The sequence below is a fragment of the Syngnathus scovelli genome, chromosome 5, assembly GCF_024217435.2.
Source record: "Syngnathus scovelli strain Florida chromosome 5, RoL_Ssco_1.2, whole genome shotgun sequence".
NCBI classification, from domain to species: domain Eukaryota; kingdom Metazoa; phylum Chordata; class Actinopteri; order Syngnathiformes; family Syngnathidae; genus Syngnathus; species Syngnathus scovelli.
This window is the reverse complement of record NC_090851.1, coordinates 8,673,115-8,697,920: the sequence shown is the minus strand read 5'-3', so window position 1 is coordinate 8,697,920 and position 24,806 is coordinate 8,673,115. Positions and strand designations below refer to the sequence as shown.

At 41.4% G+C, this 24,806-nt stretch overlaps 1 protein-coding gene across 1 annotated transcript; it reads left to right on the top strand.

Annotated features, from left to right (window-relative positions):
* The first annotated feature begins 244 nt into the window (after nucleotides 1–244).
* adcy9 (adenylate cyclase 9) lies at nucleotides 245–23,511 on the top strand. The gene is made up of 11 exons (XM_049721131.2): nucleotides 245–3,854; nucleotides 12,546–12,736; nucleotides 12,942–13,040; nucleotides 13,138–13,412; nucleotides 13,625–13,727; nucleotides 15,081–15,298; nucleotides 15,372–15,531; nucleotides 16,849–16,991; nucleotides 17,379–17,408; nucleotides 18,104–18,386; nucleotides 18,484–23,511. Exons 1-11 carry the CDS (start codon nucleotides 1,970–1,972, stop codon nucleotides 19,483–19,485), a joined length of 4,389 nt encoding a protein of 1,462 aa, XP_049577088.1. The 5' UTR covers nucleotides 245–1,969; the 3' UTR covers nucleotides 19,486–23,511.
* Nucleotides 23,512–24,806: the final 1,295 nt, after the last annotated feature.

Sequence of the window (24,806 nt, the reverse complement as noted above, 5' to 3'; positions counted from 1 at the left end):
AAAAATATTATATTCAAGAAAAGAGTAAAACACTTAATTAAAATAAAACACATGATCGTCACAACTGCGGGGTGTAATGGAATAATTAAGGATTAGTTCTCTGAACTAGCGAGTGAATAACTTCATGTACTCATACACAGTCTGAAAAAAAATTGGCATAACAGCGGTGGAGTATTTGGGACTTTCATGCGTTGTTTTGAACGGAAGTAGTATTATTCTGTCATAGCGTCGAGCTTTACAAGCTGGTCCCACCATCCCACACCGCCACAACAGCTGGGGGAGGATTTCCGAGCCCGTCACAGCGAAGATGGTGGCACCTCCAGGCGTGTGGATGTTCCGTTCGCCCGGTTAACACGCAAAGCATCCACGGGAGTGTCTTGCCCGGATAGATAAAACCCGCGTTTTAGCCAAAGCGAGAGGCTTGCAAAAGGGAGGTGACAAGCTGTGGACTGAAGAGGACGCACACAAGCCTGAGCGTGCACTCCAATGCGTGTTGGACGCACACACGCATACAGACAAACTAGTGCCATCTAGACCCTGAGGAGTTGGTTCCGATAAGAAGTCTACTGTCTGTTTTTGGCTGCCTTTGGATCGTTTTTGCAAGGATACGCGTGAGGGTTTCCTCTTGTTTGCTCTGGGGATTTCTCACTTCTTCGCCCAGGGGGGATGTGAAGGGAGGAAATCGAGCTCCAAATAACTGCAGCCCTCACTGGGTCTCCTCTCTAAACGCAGGAAATACGGCGTGGGGGAAAAAAAAAAAAAACTTTTTTTTTTTTTTTTAGACGTGCTCTGAGACTGACGTTTTGCACGACTTGAATAGAAAGTAGTACATTTTTACCACAACCACACCTCTCTGGAATCCAACGCCGCTGGATATATGGAGAAAAAGTGTTCGAATGTTAAATCCCGCGTTGTGTTGTTACTATTGCTGATCATCACTATTTATAGAGCAGCCTCGACCCAGGCTGTTCCTCGTATCTTGTATGTTTTGCCAACTGCGCGCAACAAGTTGCAGTCACTCCCAGTTGAGGCAAAGCGACGCTAATTTGGGCCAGTGGTTGGTATTTTCTCTGCTTCTCTTTTCGGATTACGCTCTCGGAATAGCACATACCTCTCCCAACCCTCTTTGGAAGGTAGAGTGGGGGGGCACACACGGAGAAGATCCGGAGCGGCAGTTCAGGAAAGGACGGGGCTGGATCTGTGGGAATAGGCCTGCCTGTCTGCCAGGCCTTGTATACGAGCTGGATTCTGGTCATGGATTGGGCTCCGAAATCCCACTCTCGGGAAGATTTATAAGACTAACGATGGAAGGAATGAATGCACGGAAATCCAATTGTTCAGCAGGCTGCTTGAGAAGGAATGCACAAGGTAAAGTTGCCTGATTCAGAAACCATCCCCATCCCAAAATATTTTTGAAAAACATTTTTCAATCTCGACAGCATTTTTGTAAGTTTAAGGCTGCTGCAGCGGTGGAGTTTTAAAAGGCCACTGGACTGAGTGAGGGTGCCATTTGTTGCAGAGCTGCTCGGGACCGTTTTAACTTTTGTACACATCACCAACTGTTGACAGCCCACATCTGGATGTGCTTTTGCGACGCAACCATGGATGATCAGTGTTGGAGACGGACTCATTTGTGACTGTTGTTTTGCTGTGGAGAAACTCCGATGCTCTTTTGCAGAGTGATGCTTGTAATGCGAGTAGTGACGTAAATCCAGGGTCTCGTCATGAGCAGCTCAATAAGGTGGAACGGTGTGAGTGAGTGTTTCGGCTCCTGTGTGTGGAGCAAAGACGTGTGCGCCTCAGTGTGATTATTCCAGCAAAAACACCTTTTGTGCCCTCCCCATTCTTCCCTCCCCGCAGTGCCACATGTGAACACGCAGCGCCCACGCAACACATCTAATTGCCTGAGCGCCATCCAAAGCTATTAATATTTAACTCCATTCCCGCGGCCCTCCTTTCTCGCCTCAATATGGCCACGCTGCAACAACACCGGCAGCTTCTCATGCACGCCACAGAAGTCAGCTGCAATTCCAACAGGGACGGTGACGTGACCGTACGGATTACCAACAGTACGCTGACGCCACACGTGCAACAGCATGAGGCGGTTAGGCCTCCCACCAGTGTCGTCGGAGGAGGAGCCCGAGGCCGCGAGGATAGAAGTAAAATGAACCCTAACCTCCACAAATACAGTATTTCCTCCAGCTGCAGCTCCGCAGACTCCAGACAGGCTGTGACCTCGGCAACAAGGGTGCGCAGGAAGGCACCACCGCTGTTTGAGCGCTCCGCTGCCCAGTGCTGGGATCCCAAGTTTGACTCGCCCATCCTGGAGGAGGCGTGCCAAGAGAGGTGCTTTCCTCAGACTCAGCGGCGTTTTCGTTATGTCCTGTTCTACCTGGCCGTGGTGGCTGTCCTCTGGGCCATTTACTTTGGTGTCAATAGTGACCGCTGCCATCCCATGACCTTCCTGGCTCCCACCGCCTCCTTTTTGGTCCTCTTAGTGCTCCTCTTCTTGTTCACCTTAACTCATTACTACACACAACTGTACAACCAAACGTCACTGCTCCTGATTGCGGTCACCTTCGCCATCACTTTGGCCCCGCAGATCCAGACTGCGGGCTACACTGAGCTGGAGTGGGCTCAGCATGCAAATGCTTCGTACCATTTTTCGGACTTTCAACGATCAATTTGTATCTCGCCGGTGGCTACCTTCTCGTTGTGCATAGAGGTCCTGCTGTTGCTATACAGTGTTCTCCATGTGCGTCTGTATGCTTCAGTGATGCTGGGGTTCCTATACTCTATTTTATTCGAGGCATTAGGGTGGCTGCCGTTGCTTCACAGAAGCTACGATTCGCATTCAGGGAGTTCCAGCTCCAATTGGGAAAGGGACACTCTTCGATGGCTAGGTCCAGCCAAAGCGCTGCTTCATCTGTGCGTCCACGTCATCGGTATCCACTTGTTCATTATGTCAGAGGTGCGCTCTCGCAGTACCTTTCTCAAAGTGGGACAAGCCATCATGCATGGCAAGGACCTCGGGGTCGAGAAGGCCTTGAAGGAGCGTATGATCCACTCGGTCATGCCCCGACGTGTCGCCGACGAGCTCATGAAGCAGGGTGACGACGAGGGCGGCGGGAGTGAGAACTGTAGCAAGCGTTATTCCTCCGGTACCTGCTCTGCCTCAGCTGTCTCAATCGGCACCGGTGGAGGTGTCGGTGGAGCTTCGCCATCGCCAAATTCCACCAGTCCCAAGAACTACCCGCACAACAACCACAAACGCAAGAAGACCTCCATCCCGCGGGGACAGATCATATTTCGACCTTTCAACATGAAACGAATGGAACCCGTTAGCATCCTTTTTGCAGATATTGTGGGCTTCACTAAAATGTCTGCCAATAAGTCTGCACCGGCCTTGGTCGGTCTTCTCAATGATCTCTTTGGACGATTCGACCGTCTCTGTGAACTAACCTGTTGTGAGAAGATCAGCACACTGGGTGATTGTTATTACTGCGTCGCAGGTTGCCCTGAGCCTAGACCTGACCACGCCTACTGCTGTGTGGAGATGGGCCTCGGTATGATCCAGGCCATCGAGCAATTTTGCCAGGAGACGTGTGAAACCGTCAGCATGCGTGTTGGTGTCCACACTGGCACCGTTCTGTGCGGAATTCTCGGAATGAAGCGCTTCAAGTTTGACGTATGGTCAAACGATGTCAATCTGGCCAACCTGATGGAACAGCTTGGCGTGGCAGGCAAGGTCCATCTGTCTGAAGCTACGGCTCAGTTCCTGGATGACCGTTACCAGCGGGAGGATGGTCAAGTGGTGGAGCGAGCTGGAGAAAGTGTGGTGGAGAAGCTGAAGGGTGAGTCAATGTTGTTTACCTCTTATTTTCTTAGAGTGCACTTCCAAAGGAAGAGCGTTGAACATCTAAATATCTCTGTGAACTTTAGTCCTCGGTCACCAAGGCTTGAGTTGGGTCACTGCATGCCTGAGAGCATTGAAGTATGTTATCTGACTAGTTTGTCTTGTTGAAACGGTCCAGTAGATGAGCAAGAGAACATGGTGATAAGATTAGGAGATTAGCGCACCCGTAACTTGCACATTATGAGTTTGTGGAATGTGTTTTGTGGCTAAAATAGTCAAGAAATGGTTGTGGCACAGGACCTAGATTAAGAAAATAGATTAATAATATAACCAGATTAGTTATCATGTATGGAAAGAAAGTTACCTTGGTACATACTGTCGGGCTTATTTGTCAACACACTTCCTGCACTAGTATTACAGTGATCGACCATAATAGCTTCACAGCAACCATTTTGAGCTTTGAATGTTTTGAATTCTATTGAGAAAAGTATCCATCATATTAGGAGAAGTCCAGAGCTGTGAGCTGTCTGATGGTCATGAGTGAGCAAAGACCTTGTGTCAGACAGTATTCACACTTGACTCTAAACAAGCGTGTCATCATTCTGTATTTTCCGAGTGAATAACAACAACAGACTGATAGTGATATGCAGCTTTTGTTGCGGGCGAAGTTATGAATGCAATCTAACTTACCTTAGAGACTGTATGTGTAGGAAAAGTGTCCCGGCCTCTTTCCCTTTGTGAGTCGTCAAACTATCTCACGATCTCATACATGGTGTCCCGATTTATGTAGTCGAGTATTTATTTATCGGAGGTGATGTGGAGGAATTATGCATAGACTAACAAATGACTGGAGTAAACGGGAGTAACTGGAAGTGAAAAACCAAAATTGAAATAAAATCATTTTCTGAATGTGCACTTAAATCAATTGGTTTCTTGATAGCTATTTTATAAGCAGATTTGTTTAATCCTTGTAGTTTCTATTTAGCTTTTTAGGCTCAATTGGTTCAATCCTCCTATCTCAGTTACACAATGCTGGCTTTTTAACAAATGCAGTGTATTGTAGAGTTTCCACATTTGAGGTCTGGATCTTCAACAATACTGTACACATGGAATGCTTTTTTTGAATTTATTTGTTTGTGTAAACAGGTGCATGCCCCTCATGTCTCTTTGGCTACACAGGCCCATTCTTTACAGTGCGTTGTAGTGGGAAGTCCATGCCCTCCAGCTAGTTAGTTTACGCTGACTTAAACGTGTCACTTAAATATGCAAGTGACAAGATGGATGGATGGATCGAGCCTTAACTGTAACCAGGCCAGTCCCCCTCGGCTTTTTTATTTCCCTTCGATTTTCTCCGATCGTTTCACTTCTAAAAATGTTTGCCTTCTAAATCATTTTATTTCCATGTTAGCTAAATTATGAACTTGTGATATTAGGGTCTTTGTTTTGTTTTCTGCCTACATGATACACCTTGAGTGGTACAGCCGTCAAAATGAACAAGAAATTGAAGAAAATGAGGTGGTCTAATATTTTTTTCCATTCCCATGTGTGCTCTGTCTTGAAATGACAGCACATCTACGACACAATACTTTCAACCTTCAAGAACCAATTTCTTTTGAGGATGTTTTGTGTTTTACTCAATACTTAGAGCATTTTATTAAGCATTCAGTTTAAAGAATGTGGTTGTAAATACCATTTTGCACTCAAAAAAAAAAATCATTAAGCCGCTTCAGATTTCATAGTCTTGGCAGTCAGAATTTTGGCTTACTCTTACATAGAATGGAACTATTGTTGATGTTATTAGTTACACAGTGTAGTGAAAACACTTTTTTCCCCCATTCATGCAGTGATGGAACTTGCTGATCACATAACAGGCTGGAGGTACAAATTTATTGGATTATATTATGTTTTCATACCAAAAAAACAACTAATTTTACTGCATGGAGCTCATCAGAATGGCCATTAGAGGTCCTTGTAAGAGAGATATAGTTTGGTAAATTCTCCTCCTTTGTGGGGGTTACATTTCAGAACACCCTTGCAATAATTGAAACCTGCGGTATAGAAAAACACCCTAGGGAAGATTTTTCAAGGTCTTCAAACACAATTTTAAAACAAGATAGAGTAAGATCAATAAATAACTCAAAGGGTTGTACCGGTTTAGTTAAGTTGTTCCCGACTGAGGTGGTGAGAACAAGCATCAGGCACAACATATGATGGATGGATGGATGGATGGATGGATGGATGGATGGATGGATGGATGGATGGATGGATGGATGGATGGATGGTTGATTGATTGATTGATTGATTGATTGATTGATTGATTGAATCGAGACGAGGTGTTGCATCTCATGGATGTTATCACAGTTGTGAACGCTCTAGGTGAGGTCATTTTACATTTACGGTCCACTTTGTACGTTGGAATATTTAAATATTTTCACATTTGATAATAAAGACCGACGTATGCATTTTTTAAATGATGAGTGTCTGTACTCTATAATGACAGGCCTTTTAATGGCGTGAGCAAATTTCATGAGGAGCCAAAGTCTGTAGGGTTTGTCTAAATGGATCTCAGGTTGCCGTACTGTCATGGTTACCTTTGACAGAGATTTTGATTGACTGTGCTTCTACCAATTTCAATCACTGTCGTATGCCTTGAAACATACACAAAAGTAAATTGTGCTTCACAAAGCATTTAAAGCAATATAAAGGTGATTTAGCTTCGAACTAACGGCTTCAAATAGCATTTGATGTTCATATTAAAAGGCAACTCTTGTCTCTTATTGCCATGGCGACCCCTAAATCACCTGCTTTAGTGGTCTTTAAAACTGGTAGACCAGAAAATCTCAGGGAAGGGTATTAGACAAAGAGGTGTGCAAATAAACAGCAGTGTTGTGTGGAAAGACATTAGAAAGAAGAAGAGGGAGGAAGAATGGAGAACAAGACGCATATCTTCTGGTCATGACCTTTTTCCATGGAGTTCCCACAGTCTATCTTAGGGTAGCTCGGGGAGTTATTATATTTTTTTTCTTTTTTTGTTCTTTTTTTTTTGTCTTTGTGCCTTAAGAGGACGCTTTATGTCTCATTCGAGACAGTGCATTAAAAGTTCACATGGAGTTGCCATAATTTCAGAAATTTCTCATGCGTGTTTGCTGGATTAACAGAGCTTTCCTGCAAAGTGCAGAAGTACCTCAGGAGACATGCATGGGTTCCTTTACATAGAGGCAAGCTTGGTCATTTCTCACTCGAGCACTGTCTACCACAGAACACCAGAGGCACTTAGTGTGAAGTGCATTGAGCAGCTGTGTGTATGTGCGTGTTTGAGTGTGACGTAGATGGTGTGTCACCACATTTCTCGAGAAGCCACACTCCCGCCGATTGTTGCAATTCTTTGGATATTTTGATGCTATAGATCTCTCTACGGCCAAGGATATGAACATCAACAAGTGAGCATTAACACTAAGCTTAATCCCTCGTTTGAAGCAAAAGAATGACTATTTTCGGACTATAAACTGCTACCTTTTGCACAAGCTTTGAACCCTGCGGCTTATAGTCCAGAGCGTGTTATCAGTGGATATTTTATGATTTGTGCATACGTATTCGCTTATATATGGAATCGCTTATATATGGAATTTGGAGTTTATAAAAATTAAACATTAAAACACTTGCATCCAGTGCAGCTTATATATGAACAAAACATTATTTTCCCGTAATTATAGCTGGTGTGGCTTTTATTCGGGTGCGTCTTAGTCTAGAAATTACGGTAAATCAATTCACATATGTACAATGAACATGTTTTTAAATTTTTTTCATACAGTCCTACACAATTGCGTATTCATGTATGACAGCAAGCAGTATTTCTTGCTTTATTGAACCAGTTTTAGAGATATTGTGTCAATTTTTTTCAAAGTGTTCATTTTTAAAAACTTTCACTGTGAATTTCAATATCAACTATAAACATGTTCTATCATATCAACGATCTTTTTTTTTAATGTTTTTGTCGATCTCGTAATCATGACTTACATAACGAGGGTCTCAGCTCATCTTACAGGAGGCTGACATGTTTTGCTGCCTACTTTCTGCTACGAATACCCGAGGGAGACAAATTAAGCCAACGTAGATCTTGCAACTGCAATGATTATAGGACCAACAAATGCAATGCTTACTTCATCACTTAAGCAAATTTGACATTGCTGATGATTGTTTCAATTAATTAAATTAGATAATTTGGGCTTTAGGGAGCTTTTACGCGTCGCATATTCATAAACTTGACAGAAGCTGCAGCCATAGAAAATGAACCCAATTCAAATTGAACGGTTACATTTTAAAATCGTTACATCCTTGAATTGTATCAAACCCCATGTATCGAGAATCGTATTGAATCGTCTTTTGTGAAAAGATGCACACCCGCAGCTAATATGTCTTTATTTACTCCCAACCGACTCTTTGTAAATTTGCACAGTCATATGGTGAACAGGAGGGCGTAAAGAAAGGGAGATTTCACTGAACTCTGTGTACTAATAAAAAATCAAAAAGAGGAAAGGGAAGAGCAATGGAAGGGTATTTGAAGGAGTATCATGTGAGAGTCTCATCCCACGGTTCCATCAGCGTGTCCAAATATGGATTTGGTATTGCACAAGCGCCTGTTCTCAAGACCTGCCACCGACTGGGCAGAAAACTAGAGGCTAGGAAAGGGAGGGGAGTAGAAAAAACAAGACCTAAGGGAGAAGGGTTAAGTTTAAAGGAAGACATGAAAAATGATAGTGTAGTTCAGACACAAATATAAAGATAGGCAGTTTGAGGTGCTGATGGATGTAGGTTTGGCAAGACAACAGAGAGGAGATGAAGCTTCGAGTGATATACAGTGCATAAGTAAAGTTGGACGACTCTCAGGCCGGATCTGTGAGGAAAGAAAGCAATTCAAAATCTATTTTTAGCCTGGGCGCCGTTTACTTAGTCGCAGACAGCAGATGAAAGTGAGGAATGACAAAAAAGTTTGGTGAATACAGTAAGAGGCTTTAGCCGTAAATTGTTTGCAGTTTAACTTGCTGGTGTAGCGCATGTGCAACGATTAATCAAGTGACCAAAGTAATTTGCATAGCTTGGACCAAGTAATGCATGCCTGAGATGCTCCAGGAATGGTGTTCCTTTTTAGCTGCTACTTGTTAAATCATACAAGGATGCTGCATTTGTAGCAAAATACAGACAATTTCAGGATGAGCTCAAATTTAAATAGGAAAAGAAATCTGGTGTGATGTTTAAAACATTTTGATATACATGGATACCCATGCAGGTCTGTCTGCTCAGTCAGCAGTAAAAATGGATATTATATCGTGTTTTACCCTTCATGTATGTTTTTTTTTTTTTTTCATCTGGCACTTCTTGAAGCTGGTTGAGCATATTTTCCTTCGACATCAACACCACAACTGTCGTCTTTTATTGAGTATAGTATAGGGCGGGCCATTTTATATTTCCCTTAGTGAATGTAAAAGTACTGACCGAGTTCCCAGTAATAGGATCTGTGTTTCAACTCTCACATCTGTATGGTCAGCAGAAACCGTCATGAGTAATATCCTGTATAGTACCACCTATCAAGCCAGCAATAAAAAACAACAACCGTATTTTAGTGACCAGAAAGATCGCCGTTGTTATCATAATTACCATAATATTGAGACGATTAATAAGAAAATCACAGAAATATATAACAGTGATGACAACGTAATGATAACAAATGAATGTAGATTTGTCATGTTTGTTATTTTTTTCTACATAATACTTGAATGTCTCAAAGGAGAAAATATTAATGTCACCATTCATGCTTTTAGACCCCAGGTAAGAAAGATAGATACTAGATAGATAGTTAGAAAGACTCAATAACAAACAAACAAAAAATCATTTCCAATTTGTTTCACAGCAAGTGCGATAGGACATGCATGGTAGTCAGAAGTTAGAGAGTGTGCGATAGAATAGTGTTTTTCTGAGGTGCGTGTCCATGGTGTTTATGATCTTCTGGTGTGCATGTGGAATTTCGCGGCACAGTTCTGTTTCCTCTCCATTCATTCTTTTCTCCATTCATTCATTTTTTTCATTCATTCAAGCGATAGCATTTTATGAAGATCAGTTTGCACTTTACGTGTGTGTGTGTATGAGAGATCATTGTTGACTTGTTCTTTAATAAGATACGTGGGGCAAATGTAAAGGTGCAACGCTGCTTTATGTACTTTACGTAAGTCAAAAGAAATACTAATTGTGTCTGTCTGCCTGTCTGTGCGCATGTACATGCACGTGTGGGTTACGACATGACATTTATTCAGTGAGACAAGAAGCAGATGATGCATATTTCCTGTAGGTGTGTCTTTCGCCAAGAGTCATGTTATCATACCAATACACAACATAATTGGGATTTTTGCAGCATCGGGTATGTGACCCCCCCAGTGAGGAGAAGTGGTTCAGACAATGGACAGATAAAATACAGACAGAATCGGTGGAAATGGATCGGATTTTAATTAGTACTGTACTGCATTTTGGGTTTCCTCCTGAAGCATTCAAAGAGGCCATTGATTTAGTTCGAAAGCTGAAATAGAAGCGTACGGAATTTGGGTTATGTAAAGTATGCTATACTGAGTGACCTTCAGAGTGTTTCTGCCTCTGTCTGTTGCCATCACTCCAACATTTACTCTTATCAGCATAAGGCCATCTACATAAAGTCTTAGGCTGGTACTATTCACATTTCTACTTGAGGAGTTTTTTTTAACAAGACGTTGAATTGTCCCTGCAGACTCTTGATTGATTGATGCAGCGGTTCTTAACCTTTTTGGAGGTACCGAACTCCACCAGTTTCATATGCGCATTCACCGAACCCTTCTTTAGTGAAAAATAAAATTCTACTTTTCAAACTCAAGACATGAATGTTTTTTAACTGGTGCACAAAATGAGCCGTGCATGAACATTGTTCAAAGTACAAAACCAACACAATGCATGAACTCAAAACAAATTACATACCTGCAAATCAGTGTGATTTCTGCTGTTGCCTTTGCGAGACCAGTTCAGATATATGTCATCATGAATTTACACGATAAATCAGGTGTGTTCGGACCCCTGAGACCGACTCACCGAACCCCTAGGGTTCGATCGAACCCAGGTTAAGAACCACTGGATTGATGAAATGTGTAATGTGATTGTAATGTGATTACAACAGCTCAGGCAAGCAATAAACTCAATGGATAAAAATAAAATTAAACAATAGTATATTGCACAATGTAAAAGTAGTGTATTTACTCAAGTAATAGTAAAATGTGGGTTAAAAATAAATGGTATATTGCTCAATGGAATGTAAAAGTATTGTTTCTTTTTATAATATATTTACTGAAGTAATAGTAAGATGTGTGTTTCATCCAAACTACTCTGGCCAGAGTTAATGTAGCATGTTACTACGCACCTCTGAACAGTCGATAGCAATCACGAGCATTTCATGAGTTTATGTGCACGTCTGTCTTCTCAAAGGACACGTTTTATGTGCGAGAAAAGGCCTCAAAGCCCAAGTTAGGCTTGCTGCTGGCAGAAAAGATGAGAATTACTGCCAAGTTGACTCTACTTGCAGACTAAGATAAATTGATTTTTAGTTGCGCATCTTGACTAATTTTATTTAGAAGGACAAACAAACAGGACAGAGAACTGCGATAAAAGTCAGTCATGGTCATTAGTTCCACAATCTACAATTTATGTTTTTGTGTTTATGTGTGTGTATGTGTGTGTGTTTGCAAAATAGCACTAATCAACACACTATTAACAAGAGAGTAACAAATGACAAACTGTAATATTTGTGTCAAGTTTGTAAACTTGATTAGGAAAGCAGCAAGACAGAAGACTAATGATTTTCTAAATGGTAATAATGTTATTTAGAAAATGAAATAGTGGCTAACCACACACACACAAACACACACATGCAAACACATTTTGTTTGACTTTGTTTGTTTTAGTAAAAATGTAGCAAATATACTCTAGTACACAAACCATTTCATGAGCACACCCACTCAGCATCAGACTGACGCACATGCTACCACATGTGGATCCACACAATGTTTGTCCCATCTAAAGCAGGCCAACTCTTCAGCTCATGTTTCATTCGACTGAAATTATTAGATTTCCAATTGGGAAATCATTTCATTGTTTTGTTAGGGTCAACAATTGAATGGAGTGCACTCTACATATTTTGCAGTGAATACTCATATATGTTTAGTGCAAGATTGTTTAATATAAAACTAAGATATTGCTGTTCTATCTTGCAAAATCATTGCAACTTGGGATACCTTTATAAAGTCAGGACATAAGTCAATCTCAGCTAAAAATCACATGACCTCACGCCTCACATGTAGCACCTTTCGGTCTTTGAGGACAAAGGCCATCGAGTTGGGTTAGTCGAGCGTATTTGGAAAGGCTGATAGCAGTTGGCTATGGGGCAATGCTCTTATTCACTGTTTGCGTATCTCCTTGTTGGCCCTTCAGTGGTTTGAACAATGAGCTCTGGGATGATGTGTAAACATAGTTGGGGAAACAAACAGTGATGCATTCCCACCTGCTTGCCATGGCCGTTTTGAGTGTTTTGAGCATAGCACCAGAAATGTAACATCAAATGATTCCAATTTGTTACTTGTTTGTTTTGTAAAGATTTGTTTACCTTTCTGCTTCTCCTCAGGTTTGAAAACCTACTTGATCTCAGGAAGGAAGTTTGGACATGATGCGCAGTGCGGCTGTTCTCATCCGGGAAGTGATTTTGTTGGGATGAGCCTGCCCGTCTGTACACAGTACCACGCTCCTGAAATCATCCACGGGGGTATCCAAGCTGCTGAACCCTTGTTGCCCAACCAACCACCAGACATGACTGGGGTAGGTGATAATAAAAAAAAAAAAAAAAAAAGAAAACATATAGTCCGTCTGTTCAATATAACACATTAAACACAGTAACAAGTGTTAATTGGAACTGCTGCAAAGCATGCTGGGAATGCTGATTCTCTAATAGCGGGTTGTGAACCACTCATGAAATACTAATACGATAGAAAAGGCCACAAAGTTCACTTCCTTTGCTGTGCAGCATCCATGTGCTTCCCGCCTTGAGGTGATGTCTGAACAGGGTGATGAAGTGGCTGTGCTCAACGGCTGCCAGGATGAGCGCAAGATAAGCGGCGCTAAGGTGGAGCACACGCACAAGCACTCAATCTCAGCAACTTTGAATGTGTCCGTCACCCCTTCGTGCCCATGTCCTTGTATCTCTTCGTCTTCTTCTCCAGTTCCTCGCTGCTAACAGCCTCCGAACGGCCAACGGCCTCCTGAGCCCCCCACTGGATGATCCGGTGAGGGCAAGTCAGAGCTCATTATGCGACATGCTTCAGGAGAAAGAAAAGAAGACGAGCACAAGCACGATGACCGGCGCCAGTGTTGCTATGGCAGTTGGCGCTGGACCACCGGGTACAGGCATGGAGCACTCTGCTCTTATTCAGCTGCGTGCCAAGAATTTTCGAGAAAAGAGCGATGCCCACTTTGTGGATGTTATCAGAGAAGACAGGTGAGCAAGTGGAATTTCTCAACCAGCGTTGCCAGTCAGACATGACTTCAAATGTTCTAAACCAATGTCATTTTTGTTCTGATAGTGTCAAGTGACAAAATAAGTGCTCTTCATGTTCGATTTTGTGATTAAAACATTGGCAGTGTGCTATTTTCTCTTGGATATACAATATATTGTATACTAAATAGTTGGTCTTGCTCTCCTGTTTCCAGTCTGATGAAGGATTATTTTTTCAAACCACCCATCAACAAGATCAGCCTCAACTTTCTAGACCGACCCTTGGAGACAGCCTATCGCAGCAGCTACAAGGACGAGGTATCAACATATTACATCACACACATCATTTTCCAAGACAAGCTATGAAGATGTGTTAGTCTTATGATTTGCCCCATGCAATAGAGGTTTGCAGTTGTTTTCACTTATTTCCAAGTAAAAGGCCCAGTGGGGGGGTGGCCACAAAGAGGCCATGCGCGTCACAAGCATGTGGCCCCCTGCTGTTGCGCCAGTAGTACTAAATAATCCACGTTGACAGTTTCAATCTGTGTATTTTATTGCAGCGGGGAAACCAGGAACGTCTGAAATTTGACATGTTTAGTGAAAATTTCAAATGAGAACTTTGTGCCCTAACTTGAAAGATGCATAAAGATGGCAATTTCACAATATATGGAGAAAATAATGAATTGTTGTTTTCAAACGATTATAATTACTAGGATGTTTTGGGCTCTTGTTTCATGACATTCTTGTTTTTCGATGATTATGCTGCCAGAAGGAGCTGCCACATGCAGCTCAGCTTCTTATAGCTGTCTTCATATTGTTCATCTTCAGGCCACATCTCATGCCCAAGAGTACACCCAAATAGTGCTCTCTAGTTCTACAAGATGAATTAATTCATTAAGATGGCTCTTTTGTCTGACATTAGACAAAAGTGGTGATGTGAACTGAAAGTCAAAATAAACTTACCAGTATATATGTATCTCTAATTATTGGTTATACTAGATGTCTGCACTTACCTTCTTGAGCATTGTTTGATTGACAGTCAGATTGTCTCTTTACAAAAAAAGCTAATTTAAGCATATCATAGTTGCCAAGTGTTTTTGTTTTGGCTTGGAACATTTTGAAGTTTGACCTCTTTAGGTGTCCTACTTCCACGCTGATTTGTAAGTAGCCTTGAACCTTGCGGTTGAATGACCCATTTTTATGTTCCTATTTTTTCTTCTTACATTGTACAAGTGACATGACTTACGGGATTTTCGAGATACGAGTCATCATTTTGCTGATACACCTGGGTGAAGTTTATCGTGGAGCTAAAAATGAAGTTCATACCATGTACTTTTAACCAAATGACAGTTTGGCCTTATCTTTACGTATGTGGAAAACACCATTTAAGTACTATTGTTAAGAGTCGACTGTTGCAATTTCACAAACCTTTCAGAAATTTACAATATATTATTGGTATATATTCTTTGTCCTCTGTGACGATCACTACTATTGCAGCATTTTACAGGGTCACTCACAGTAATAGTAGTAGAAGAAGAATGTCCTTACTTGAAGACCGTTCCATATGTTTCATGTATGTCAGTATTTAGAAATGGATGTAAACAACTGTGATGTTTGACGCAGACAGGCTTTTGAGGCAAGTCGTTCACTTCTCTCACTCTTCTCCTTTAGGTGAAAAATCAAGTCCAAGAACAGACCTTTGCAAGCTGCACGTTCAGCTCGTTCCTTGACGTTCTTCTGAGCTGTTTTATCTTCTTGGCCCTCACCCTGGCGTGTTTTCTTCCCCCATTGGTGAGCTCATCCACTGTGGGGCCCCCATCTTCGGCATCACTTGCTGTGGCCCCTCTGGCTGGCCTGCTGGAGCTAGCCTCTCTAGTGCTGTCGATACGGTGAGCCTACAATTAATGAAGGGTTATGCATTTTCTGTGAACGAGACTGACGGTCACATCTCCTCTCTTGTAGCATGGCCTTCTATCTGGAGGAAGTGATGAACTGCACCCGCTCCCTAATACTGGTGGTATCTGGCTGGGCTGCTCGTCACATGATTGGGGCCGTGTTGGTCTCCCTACCGGCTGTCTCGGTCTTGTCCCACATGACCTACGGGATTCAGCTACCTCTTCAGGTAAACCGTAGCCTTAGTTTTAATTGTGTTTTACTGTACTTCCCAATTTCATTGGAATGGGTTTGTACTAAAAAAAAGGTAAATATGATCAGATGTGAATTGTGATTCAGAATTCTGCTAAATTGAGTCATGCACTTGACTAGCACATTGTGTGGTTTTTATCCATTGAGCTTGCAGAGCAAAGTGGATAGTTTGAAGGAGCGTTGATAATAAGATTTTCGATGAATAGGACTCAACAGTGCTTGAAGTGGGGCATAAGATGGCGCATCGTAGAAACAAGAGTTCAGTTATTTGCACACCATTAATCACAAAAATACGCCTATCTCCTAAATATTGGGAATTGTACTCTTTGCTTACATCCCCACATGTTTGAGCTGCGAAAATATATATTCACATAGGGCACAAACTCAAACTCAAGGCCTCGGGGGCCAGATACGGCCCGCCACCGCATTTTAAGTGGCCCGCGAAGACAAATTGTGCATCAAATTCGTGTGTCATTACTAGAATTGCAAATTGGCTTCACTTTTAATATCTTTTTTTCTTAATATTTGACCAGTTTTTACTCGTCTGATTTGAAAATGAGTCATCAGTTTGTTTTGTAGCTTTTACTGTATATAATATGAGGTGCTCATACATTTATTTGGGTTGACAGTCATAATGGCCCTCTATGACGACAATGCAGCCCGTGAAAAAAATTAGTTTGACAACCCTGATTTAGGGCCTCAGGTGGCTGGAATATAACCTACACAGTCGCTGCGAGACTTTGCATGCCCGGAGCAGAATCACTAGCCTCACGAGCTGACACGGTTCCAAAGACTTTCTCGTCCACGGCGTCACCTCCGCACTTGGTGTTATGTGGGTGTGTGTAGTTCCACATAGCAGACACCAAAGGGAAAGTCAAATGTTTATTAAGCACAGCAGCGCACGTCATTCTGCCCGTGGCTCATACTACATGACGGACATTTGCGCACATACTTGTCGGTAGTTATAATCACAAGGCTTTCTGTTCCAACATTTTACATTCGCCTAAGTAACACAAAATAAATAGCACTTGGGAATTTAAGTAACCACATAAATTCGATAATGGGAAGAGGCGTTTTCAGAGGTGTGGACATAGCGAGCTCGCTATTTGCCTGCTTTAGTGGTAGGAATAGGTGATTGTAATTTAGTTACTGAAAACTGAGGTTTGAGCCAAATATCTTCAAATATGTAGCATGTATTTAGAAACAAATCTCAGGATTCACTGTACATGGTCTGAACTATAAGACGTTACTGGTCGGTGAAGTTGAATTCCTTTTTGCCTCCTCTTTCTTCTAGCTGACAATGTTCTTATGCTGTGCCACTATCATCGCCATCATCCAGTACTGCAATTTCTGTCAACTCAGTTTTTGGATGCGTTCGGTCTTGGCCACTGCTACAGGGATCGCCATGTTGCTGTTGCTTTATAGCCCCTTGCACAGGTACAGGTGCATACAGTATGCTTGTAATAGTTATACCACGCCTTCTGTACAAGGCAAATTCTGAGAAGTATGAAGTGGGGCATTGTGCTGTCGTGGTCATCAAGGAGGACGTGCATGCGAAGAAATCAGCATATAGGCTGTAATTATGAAAATAACTGTATAATATATATAATAATTTAATGTTTCTATCAAGCTACTACAGCTAAATTGTGTACTCATACAACTTTTCTATCTCAGTCATATCAGTTTTTCTCTAAGTGAAAATCTGTATTTGTAAAATTGAAAAGACTCTATTGCGTTATTAGTGTCCTGGTTTGTGTGTGTGTGCGTGTTTGTGTGTGTGTTACATTATTGCAGTTCTGATTGACAACACTTTCTCTCTTTCAGCTCCAGTAATAACAATTTACCGGTTCATGGGTGAGTGTCTCCATGGCAACAGAGGTGTATGATGGATGAGTGACATTTCCAGGGTCAACAGGCGCAATGGCTTGCTTTTAAAGTTTTCTTCACTGCGGATTTCAGTCTTATTATTCCACCCAAGCCCTCTCTCCTTGTCACTTTCTCCATACACCAGCAGTAATGGCTGTTAAATGTGTCTCGTGTTAATAATGACACATACAGCCTGTATTGTTGATCAATCCGTCACATCCTGATTGATATACTTGAGATGGCTGATCTTCCTGGCCATTTTTTACAATTTTTTTGTGTGTCTGATTTTAACTTTTCACAAGGATGCAGTATCAGCAATAATAATTCGTAGAACAAAATGGTCAGGAAGATAATACGGCTCCCCCCAAAAAAAACATGTTTTGAAGTTTAAGTGTAGTTATGAACAGCAGTTCGATTTTTCACAATTATGTGGAAAATACACTATGATAAAATGCTACCTAAATAGAACCTTATAGTCTTTATAAGTTTGGGACAGTGTCATAAAGTGCACCCAGTTGACTGTATTGATTTATTTTGTAGTTAGTCACAGACTACATATGAGTTTTTATTTCACAAGAGCAGACAACAAAGCAAGCTTGTTAAAAACGTTTCCTCAAAATTCATTGTTTGCTACAGTACGATTTGAAGCACTTGGTAATGATTCAATGTCTTTTGTCCCTCAGATCAAACAGCTCCATATTACCAAATGTTGGGTCAACTTCACAATCAGACCATGACGCATCTCTAAGACCTCATAATCTTCTGGTGCCCGAAGCGGTTCTTGCCTTCTTCCTGCTTCTTCTCCTCGTCTGGTTCCTAAACCGTGAGTTTGAGGTCAGCTATCGTTTGCATTACCATGGCAACGTGGAGGCCGACAAGCACCGCTTCAAGATTCAGACGATGAGGGACCAGGCGGAGTGGTTACTTGGCAACATAATCCCCATCCATGTAGCTGACCAGCTCAAGGTGTTTGCCAAAATTGTCACACAGAAATATTTGCTTGATTGTTGAAAACTGTGACGATGAAGTACACACCTCTAATACTTTTTTTAATTGTTCCCAGGTAACACAGAGCTACTCCAAAAACCACGACAGTGTGGCTGTGATCTTTGCCAGTATTGTAAACTTCAGCGAGTTCTATGAGGAGAGCTACGAGGGTGGCAAAGAATGCTACCGTGTCCTCAATGAACTAATTGGAGATTTTGATGAGCTCCTTCGAAAACCCGAATTCAAGAGCGTGGAAAAAATCAAGACAATCGGCGCCACCTACATGGCGGCATCTGGACTGAATGTCCAGCAACTAGCAGAGAATGAAGAGGACTCGACGCACGCTCACCTGAGAGCGCTCTTCAACTTTGCCCTGGAGATGATGGGAGTACTGGACGACTTCAACAAAAACATGCTGGGCTTCGGTTTCAAGCTCCGCATAGGATTCAACCACGGGCCGCTGACGGCGGGGGTGATCGGCACCACTAAGCTGCTGTATGACATCTGGGGAGACACGGTCAACATCGCCAGCCGCATGGACTCCACCGGTGTGGAGTGTCGGGTGCAGGTGAGCGAAGAAAGCCACGCTGCGCTCAGCGCCATGGGCTTGGAGTTTGATTACAGGGGTACTGTGAATGTGAAGGGAAAAGGCCAAATGAGGACCTTTCTGTTCCCTAAAAATGGCGAGTGTATGTGCCAAGATCAACAGGAGCTCAGTGCCAGGGTAGGACCCTCGCCAGCGGCATCAGTGACAAACACGATATCAAATGTTGCCCAGGCAGCGCCCACCCGGCCTCCCTCCTCTCCGTCCACACCTCCGCCGCACTTAGAGTGCGCAGTGAGGCCCAAGACCGTCTCGGCTTCGTCCACAAAAACGGGAAAGGAAGGATATAGGGACCCTTCACAGCAAGCTGGGGAATCGTCCACCAAAGACCGTCACTTCCTTCGCCCTACTTCTGACCTTGTGACCTCAGAAGGTGCACAAATGGCCCCTCAGGTGCAGTCAAGTGAAGAGTATATCGGCGAGGAGGCAGATGAGCTAACAAGACTCAATGAGGAGTTTTACTCCCGCCTCTGATCCTCTTAATCCTCCCATCCCGTTTTTTTTTTTTTTCCTTTCCTTTCCCCGCTGCTGCCCCGAGCTGCTATTACTCCAGGGCAGTTTGCTTGTCCAGGCAATATGTCCCTTCCTCTTGGCAAGTCTCGAAGAAGAGGAAAATGGTTGAGGTAAAAGAGGAAAAATCGCGACTCACGTTGTTAAATGGAATTTAATGTTTGAGTAGACTGAACCTGTGTTGAGCACAGTAGAGAAGAAGGATGACGGGCTAAAGGGGCAAAACCATATTTTGTTGGTATAGTTTTTTTTTTTTTTTTAATTCACATTGTCATTAAGTGCCTTCAGGACTAGAGCAGAACAATTATGAATACCGAACAAAGTTTTAAGTCTTTGTGTGTGTTTTGTTTTTTCCCACATGTAGACTGACGAACACTCTGTGGTTTCTTACATGACACTTTTCTTTTCAGTGCAAAAAAAATAACGATAGTTGTGCCATATCATTGTAACTTGATCTAAATCTTACTAAAGGGAAAATCATTTTAGATTCCTAATAGGTGCCAATGCAGCATTACAGGCTGAGCAGGGAATTACGTATGGGAAGAATGAGGGAATCACATGAAGCAGTGTTAACTTTTTTTTATTCTACTTTGACATGAGGGCTATATACAGTATTCACTTGTGCTCACATTTTAAGAGAATATGCTACAAAGTAGGCTGCGTGGATTCGATTTGGATGGAAATGCACATCTAAGCACAGGTCTTGCACAATGTTTTTTTTTTTTTCTTCCACTACCACTTGTTTTTAGAAGTGAAATATCTCAAACAAAATGTATTTCCTCTCACAAAATCAAATCAAAAGCACAAAATAAAATAAGATTTAAATTAGGGCAAAAAAGGGAGCATCACAAATGGCAGGAAGGCACTTTAACTAGACTTGATACTGTGACCCGAGAGCTTTCATATGCACGTGCTTTTTTAGGCCCGTATTGATTTTAAAATTGTACTCATTGACGTTCAAATGTAACGGTCACACAACAACCTCCACTTATTTGACTAAATCTGCAAAAAGTCAGAATTAGAGCAGATGACATCAGTGTAAACAGTCACTTCAAGCGGTATTGAAAAGATTTTGAGTGGAGTAGTATGAATGTGAGGGACAGTCACTGTGTAGACAAAGATGGTTCAAAGCACAGAACATCCATTGATTGCCTTAGAAGAGAAAAATAACACATTGGTCAGTTCACCTGTTCTATTTATTCAATATTTCAATGTTTTCTCCATCTTTCTGTGTGATTGTCGTTTTGGGACACAGCCTCTAAATTGAGGGGGGCCTCTACTGTATCAATAGACTTAATAATGTGCCACTTTAATGGTGTGATCATCGTAGCCTAAATTTGTTGTTTTGTGGTGCCTACAGGTATGAGTGTATTTGTGAGGAGTTTGCCTTTCAGAATGCGTGATAGATGGCTGAGAGTAGATGTCAGCTGTATGATCAGATGAGGGAAAACATGCTTTTGTGCAAATGTACAGTATCTACATTTCTTTTGCTAAGTGAGATTTTTACACATTTTTCAAATCTGCATTAACTGCCTGCCTCGGTTATTATCGCGTCCGCGTCAAACGAAGCTTTTATGCGTGAGAGAGTTTTCCCGTGAAGTCAATAATGCAGATATAATCACAGCAATGAGGCACAAGAGGAAATCAATTTGCCACAGGGCCACCATTGAACCAATTGCTGCGCATCGGGCAATAACCTGCATTGATAAGAGCGAAATTACATCCATGTCTGGCAATCACACAAATACACAACTAAAGTGTTGACTTTTAACTGCACAAAATTGTATCTATATAAATAAAGACATTTGTTTGGTGTGTTCAACTCGCATCATACAATCATGGAATCTGTGGATCTAGGTAATCCAAAAATATTCATTTAAATTTCAGCTTGTCAATATATTTAAAAGTGCAGAATTAAAGCAACTGTCAGAATTGATTTATCATATTCTACCTTTGCCCTTGTGCCCTCCAAACTAGTGCCTTCTGAACAAAATACTATATCCGTGACAACAGCGTGTAGCCTGTGGTTACGCATCACATCATTACAATGCAAGTACATTCATTTCTCTGCGGTATCACAACTTTGGAGACGCAATAGTCAAAGTCACACCAAGTGCTTTATGGGGTGAAAACCTTGTCTACTTTGCTTTTATTCTCACGTTCACTTTTCATCAACTTTTAGCCTCTCAACATGCTCGTGACCAAGCCGAATGAGAATATCCGGTTACAGGGTCAGTTAAATTCATTCTTGAATGAGCAAATTCCAAAGCTGATGTCAAAAGTTTCTTTTCAAATCTTTTCATAGATCTGCTAAATTCGATGCATGAATAAAAGTATACTGTACATCACCAAACCTTTCAGGATAAAAGACAAACATGATCTTCACAGAGCCCGACTCAGAATGACCCCTCAAAAACAGCTCCTGTTTCTATTTTTCCTCTCTCTCTTCGTGTTTTTGTGCTTTATTTATGACTGTAAAGGTGTCACACGCTAATATGGGACTGGATAATAACAAAGCTAAATTGCCAATATGTATGATGTTATGGAGACATGACTGTATCTTGACATCTTAGAAACAGACCATGTTTAATTTGATTTTTTTTTGCAGCACATTGTTTATTTCAGTATCACTCATTTGACAAATGTTTCAAATGAGTATATTACATAACTCATTCTTCTTCAAGTCCCTCAGTTTTGCTCATTTAGAGGACAAGATTGATTAATTGAAAGCATGTATTGCGAGAGCAGAAAAAGTGAAGTGGCCTTTATTTAAAATAAATAAGTAAATAAAGAAATATATATATATAAAAAAATAAATGCTTGTTGAATTTAACACACATCCATCCATCCATCCATTTTCTGAACCACTTAGTCCCCACGGTGGTCGCAGGCGTGCTGGAGCCTATCCCAGCCGTCATCGGGCAGTAGGCAGGGGGCACCCTGAACTGGTTGCCAGCCAATCGCAGGGCACACAGAGACAGACAACCAATCTCACTCACACTCACACCTAGGGACAATTTGGAGTCTTCAATCGGCCTACCAAGCATGTTTTTGGAATGTGGGAGGAAACCGGAGTGCCCGGAGAAAACCCACGCGGGCCCGGGGAGAACATGCAAACTCCACACAGGGAGGGCCGGAGGTGGAATCGAACCCGCACCCTCCTAACTGTGAGGCGGACGTGCTACTCAGTGCGCCACCGAGCCGCCAATTTAACACACAATGCATCACATTTTGTCGGGTAAACAAAAATAAGGAATAAGCAAAATCAGCATTTTGCTGGCATTTCATAAACTCGATGCAACAAAACAATCCTAGTCTGCCAAATGAATCTGGACAGGTTATCAATAATTAAGCCTTAATTTCAGTGTTGTTTTATTTTTTGTTCACTGAGGCAAACATGAACGTTGTTTGACAACAATGCTTTTTCCTTTATGCGTTGGTTTAATGCTCATGAGATGTATTATGTATGTTTTGTGCACATTATCCTATATCAACACGTGATCATTATCTGTACACATTTTGCACAAAGCACTCAATGTTTGTACATATGCAATCAGTTTGTCACTTAATTGTTTTTATACATGCGCTTGTGTTCGATTTTGCCATTAAACTATGAAAATGAGACGCCTATTCTCACAACTGATGCAATGCGTGCCAATTTGAGTGTGAATGTTATGATTTTCATTACTCCTTATTTTTCAGTATGATTGAAATAAACCTGCAAGCAGACTAAATTGTTGTGAACACTGTATAAAGATGGCTTCTTGTCACTTATGAGCATTGCAGTTTTGTTTTAGTGTTATTTTGATGATCTCCAAAACAGTTTTTCATTATTTTTTTTCAATATGTGAACAAAGAGTGTGTAAAAGAGTGTATAAAACTGTTTGACCAAATTATTTTCTGCCTGAGTTTTATGAACTTAGATGTGATTCTTGCTGTTGATTGTTTGCCAACACTCACATTTTCTTGATAAAGTTCTCTGAAGCCTGACATATCTTATTCTGATTAATATTGCATTTGTGGAAGATAAATTAAGCAACAAAATTCACCCAGTTTAATCTCAAGGGGCGCAGGGGCAGCCATGATTGGTTGTGACCTGAGACTTAGCAACTGTGATGTCATTTTCTGTCAAAATGGATAAAAACAGGTGGAATTTGCCTGTTTAATTCATATTTGACATTGCGATAATAATCTGAATGCTGTGTTTAGACTAGTGGGGGCACATAAGAACATATTGTCTGGGGCTGACTTCCCTTTTAAGAACCTAACATTATATTTCGTACAAGTATGAGATTATCCTCCAAAATAGTTATTCTCAACTGGTGAGACAGGAACCTAAAATGGGTTTCAGAGTCATTACTTTAGTTAGGCTAGGATGGTCATCTAACAAATGACAAATTATCAACATATGACATTTTGAGGTTTGTTTATGGTATGGTCACATGGTCCAAGAAGGCACACTTTGTAGCCAATTTTTTTGTAACTGTAAATGCTTAATTTTGCTGGAATATATATATATTTTTTACATGGAGTTGTCAGGTTCATCATCAGTTTCTTAAGGTGAAAAGAACTTTGATTTTGTAAGCATGGGTAGGTACTATGGCTACAAATATTAACCACATGATCCTAAAAAAAAACCCCAAAAATGCAGGATATTAAGCTTCCCAGGTGTAAATTCAGGATGAACCAAACATGCACAATAATCCTTACAAGTAAACTTTATGTGACCTTTGCACATTTGAATGCAGATGACCAAGAGTTCAATGCTTCAGTACCTTCATACTTTGGTCATCTTAATGTCGAGTTGAATGTCAAAATTCACAGCAGATGTTTAACGTATGAAACTTTTTAAGGATGTCCCACCCTTCGGTGACTCTCCCAGTTGCTTTTTCTGTTGCAAACTGTGGCCATTTTCCAAAGAAAACACAATGATGTGGTGATGTCAACGATACCTGGCAATTACAAATCTGATTTGTTGATTAATTGTTAGGTGTCTTGGTCTAGTGTCATAATGCTTTATAAAGAAAACTGTTTAAATACCACTTTTAATTAAATCACAACTTTTATTGGTTCTTGTACTGAATACAAAGCCTGTTGTGAATTTGGTCATGCAAAACGTAGATTGAAAAGACATGTAAGTTCAAAAGTTTAGAGGTCAAATCAAGTCCTCATAGAAACATAATGTATTTAGTTTCATTCTGCAATTTCACCTGAAAGCCGAATAGCCCGAACCTTTTGTGCAAAAATACTAAATGCGTGTAAAGAGTTGAGCCCCAGCGTTTTGG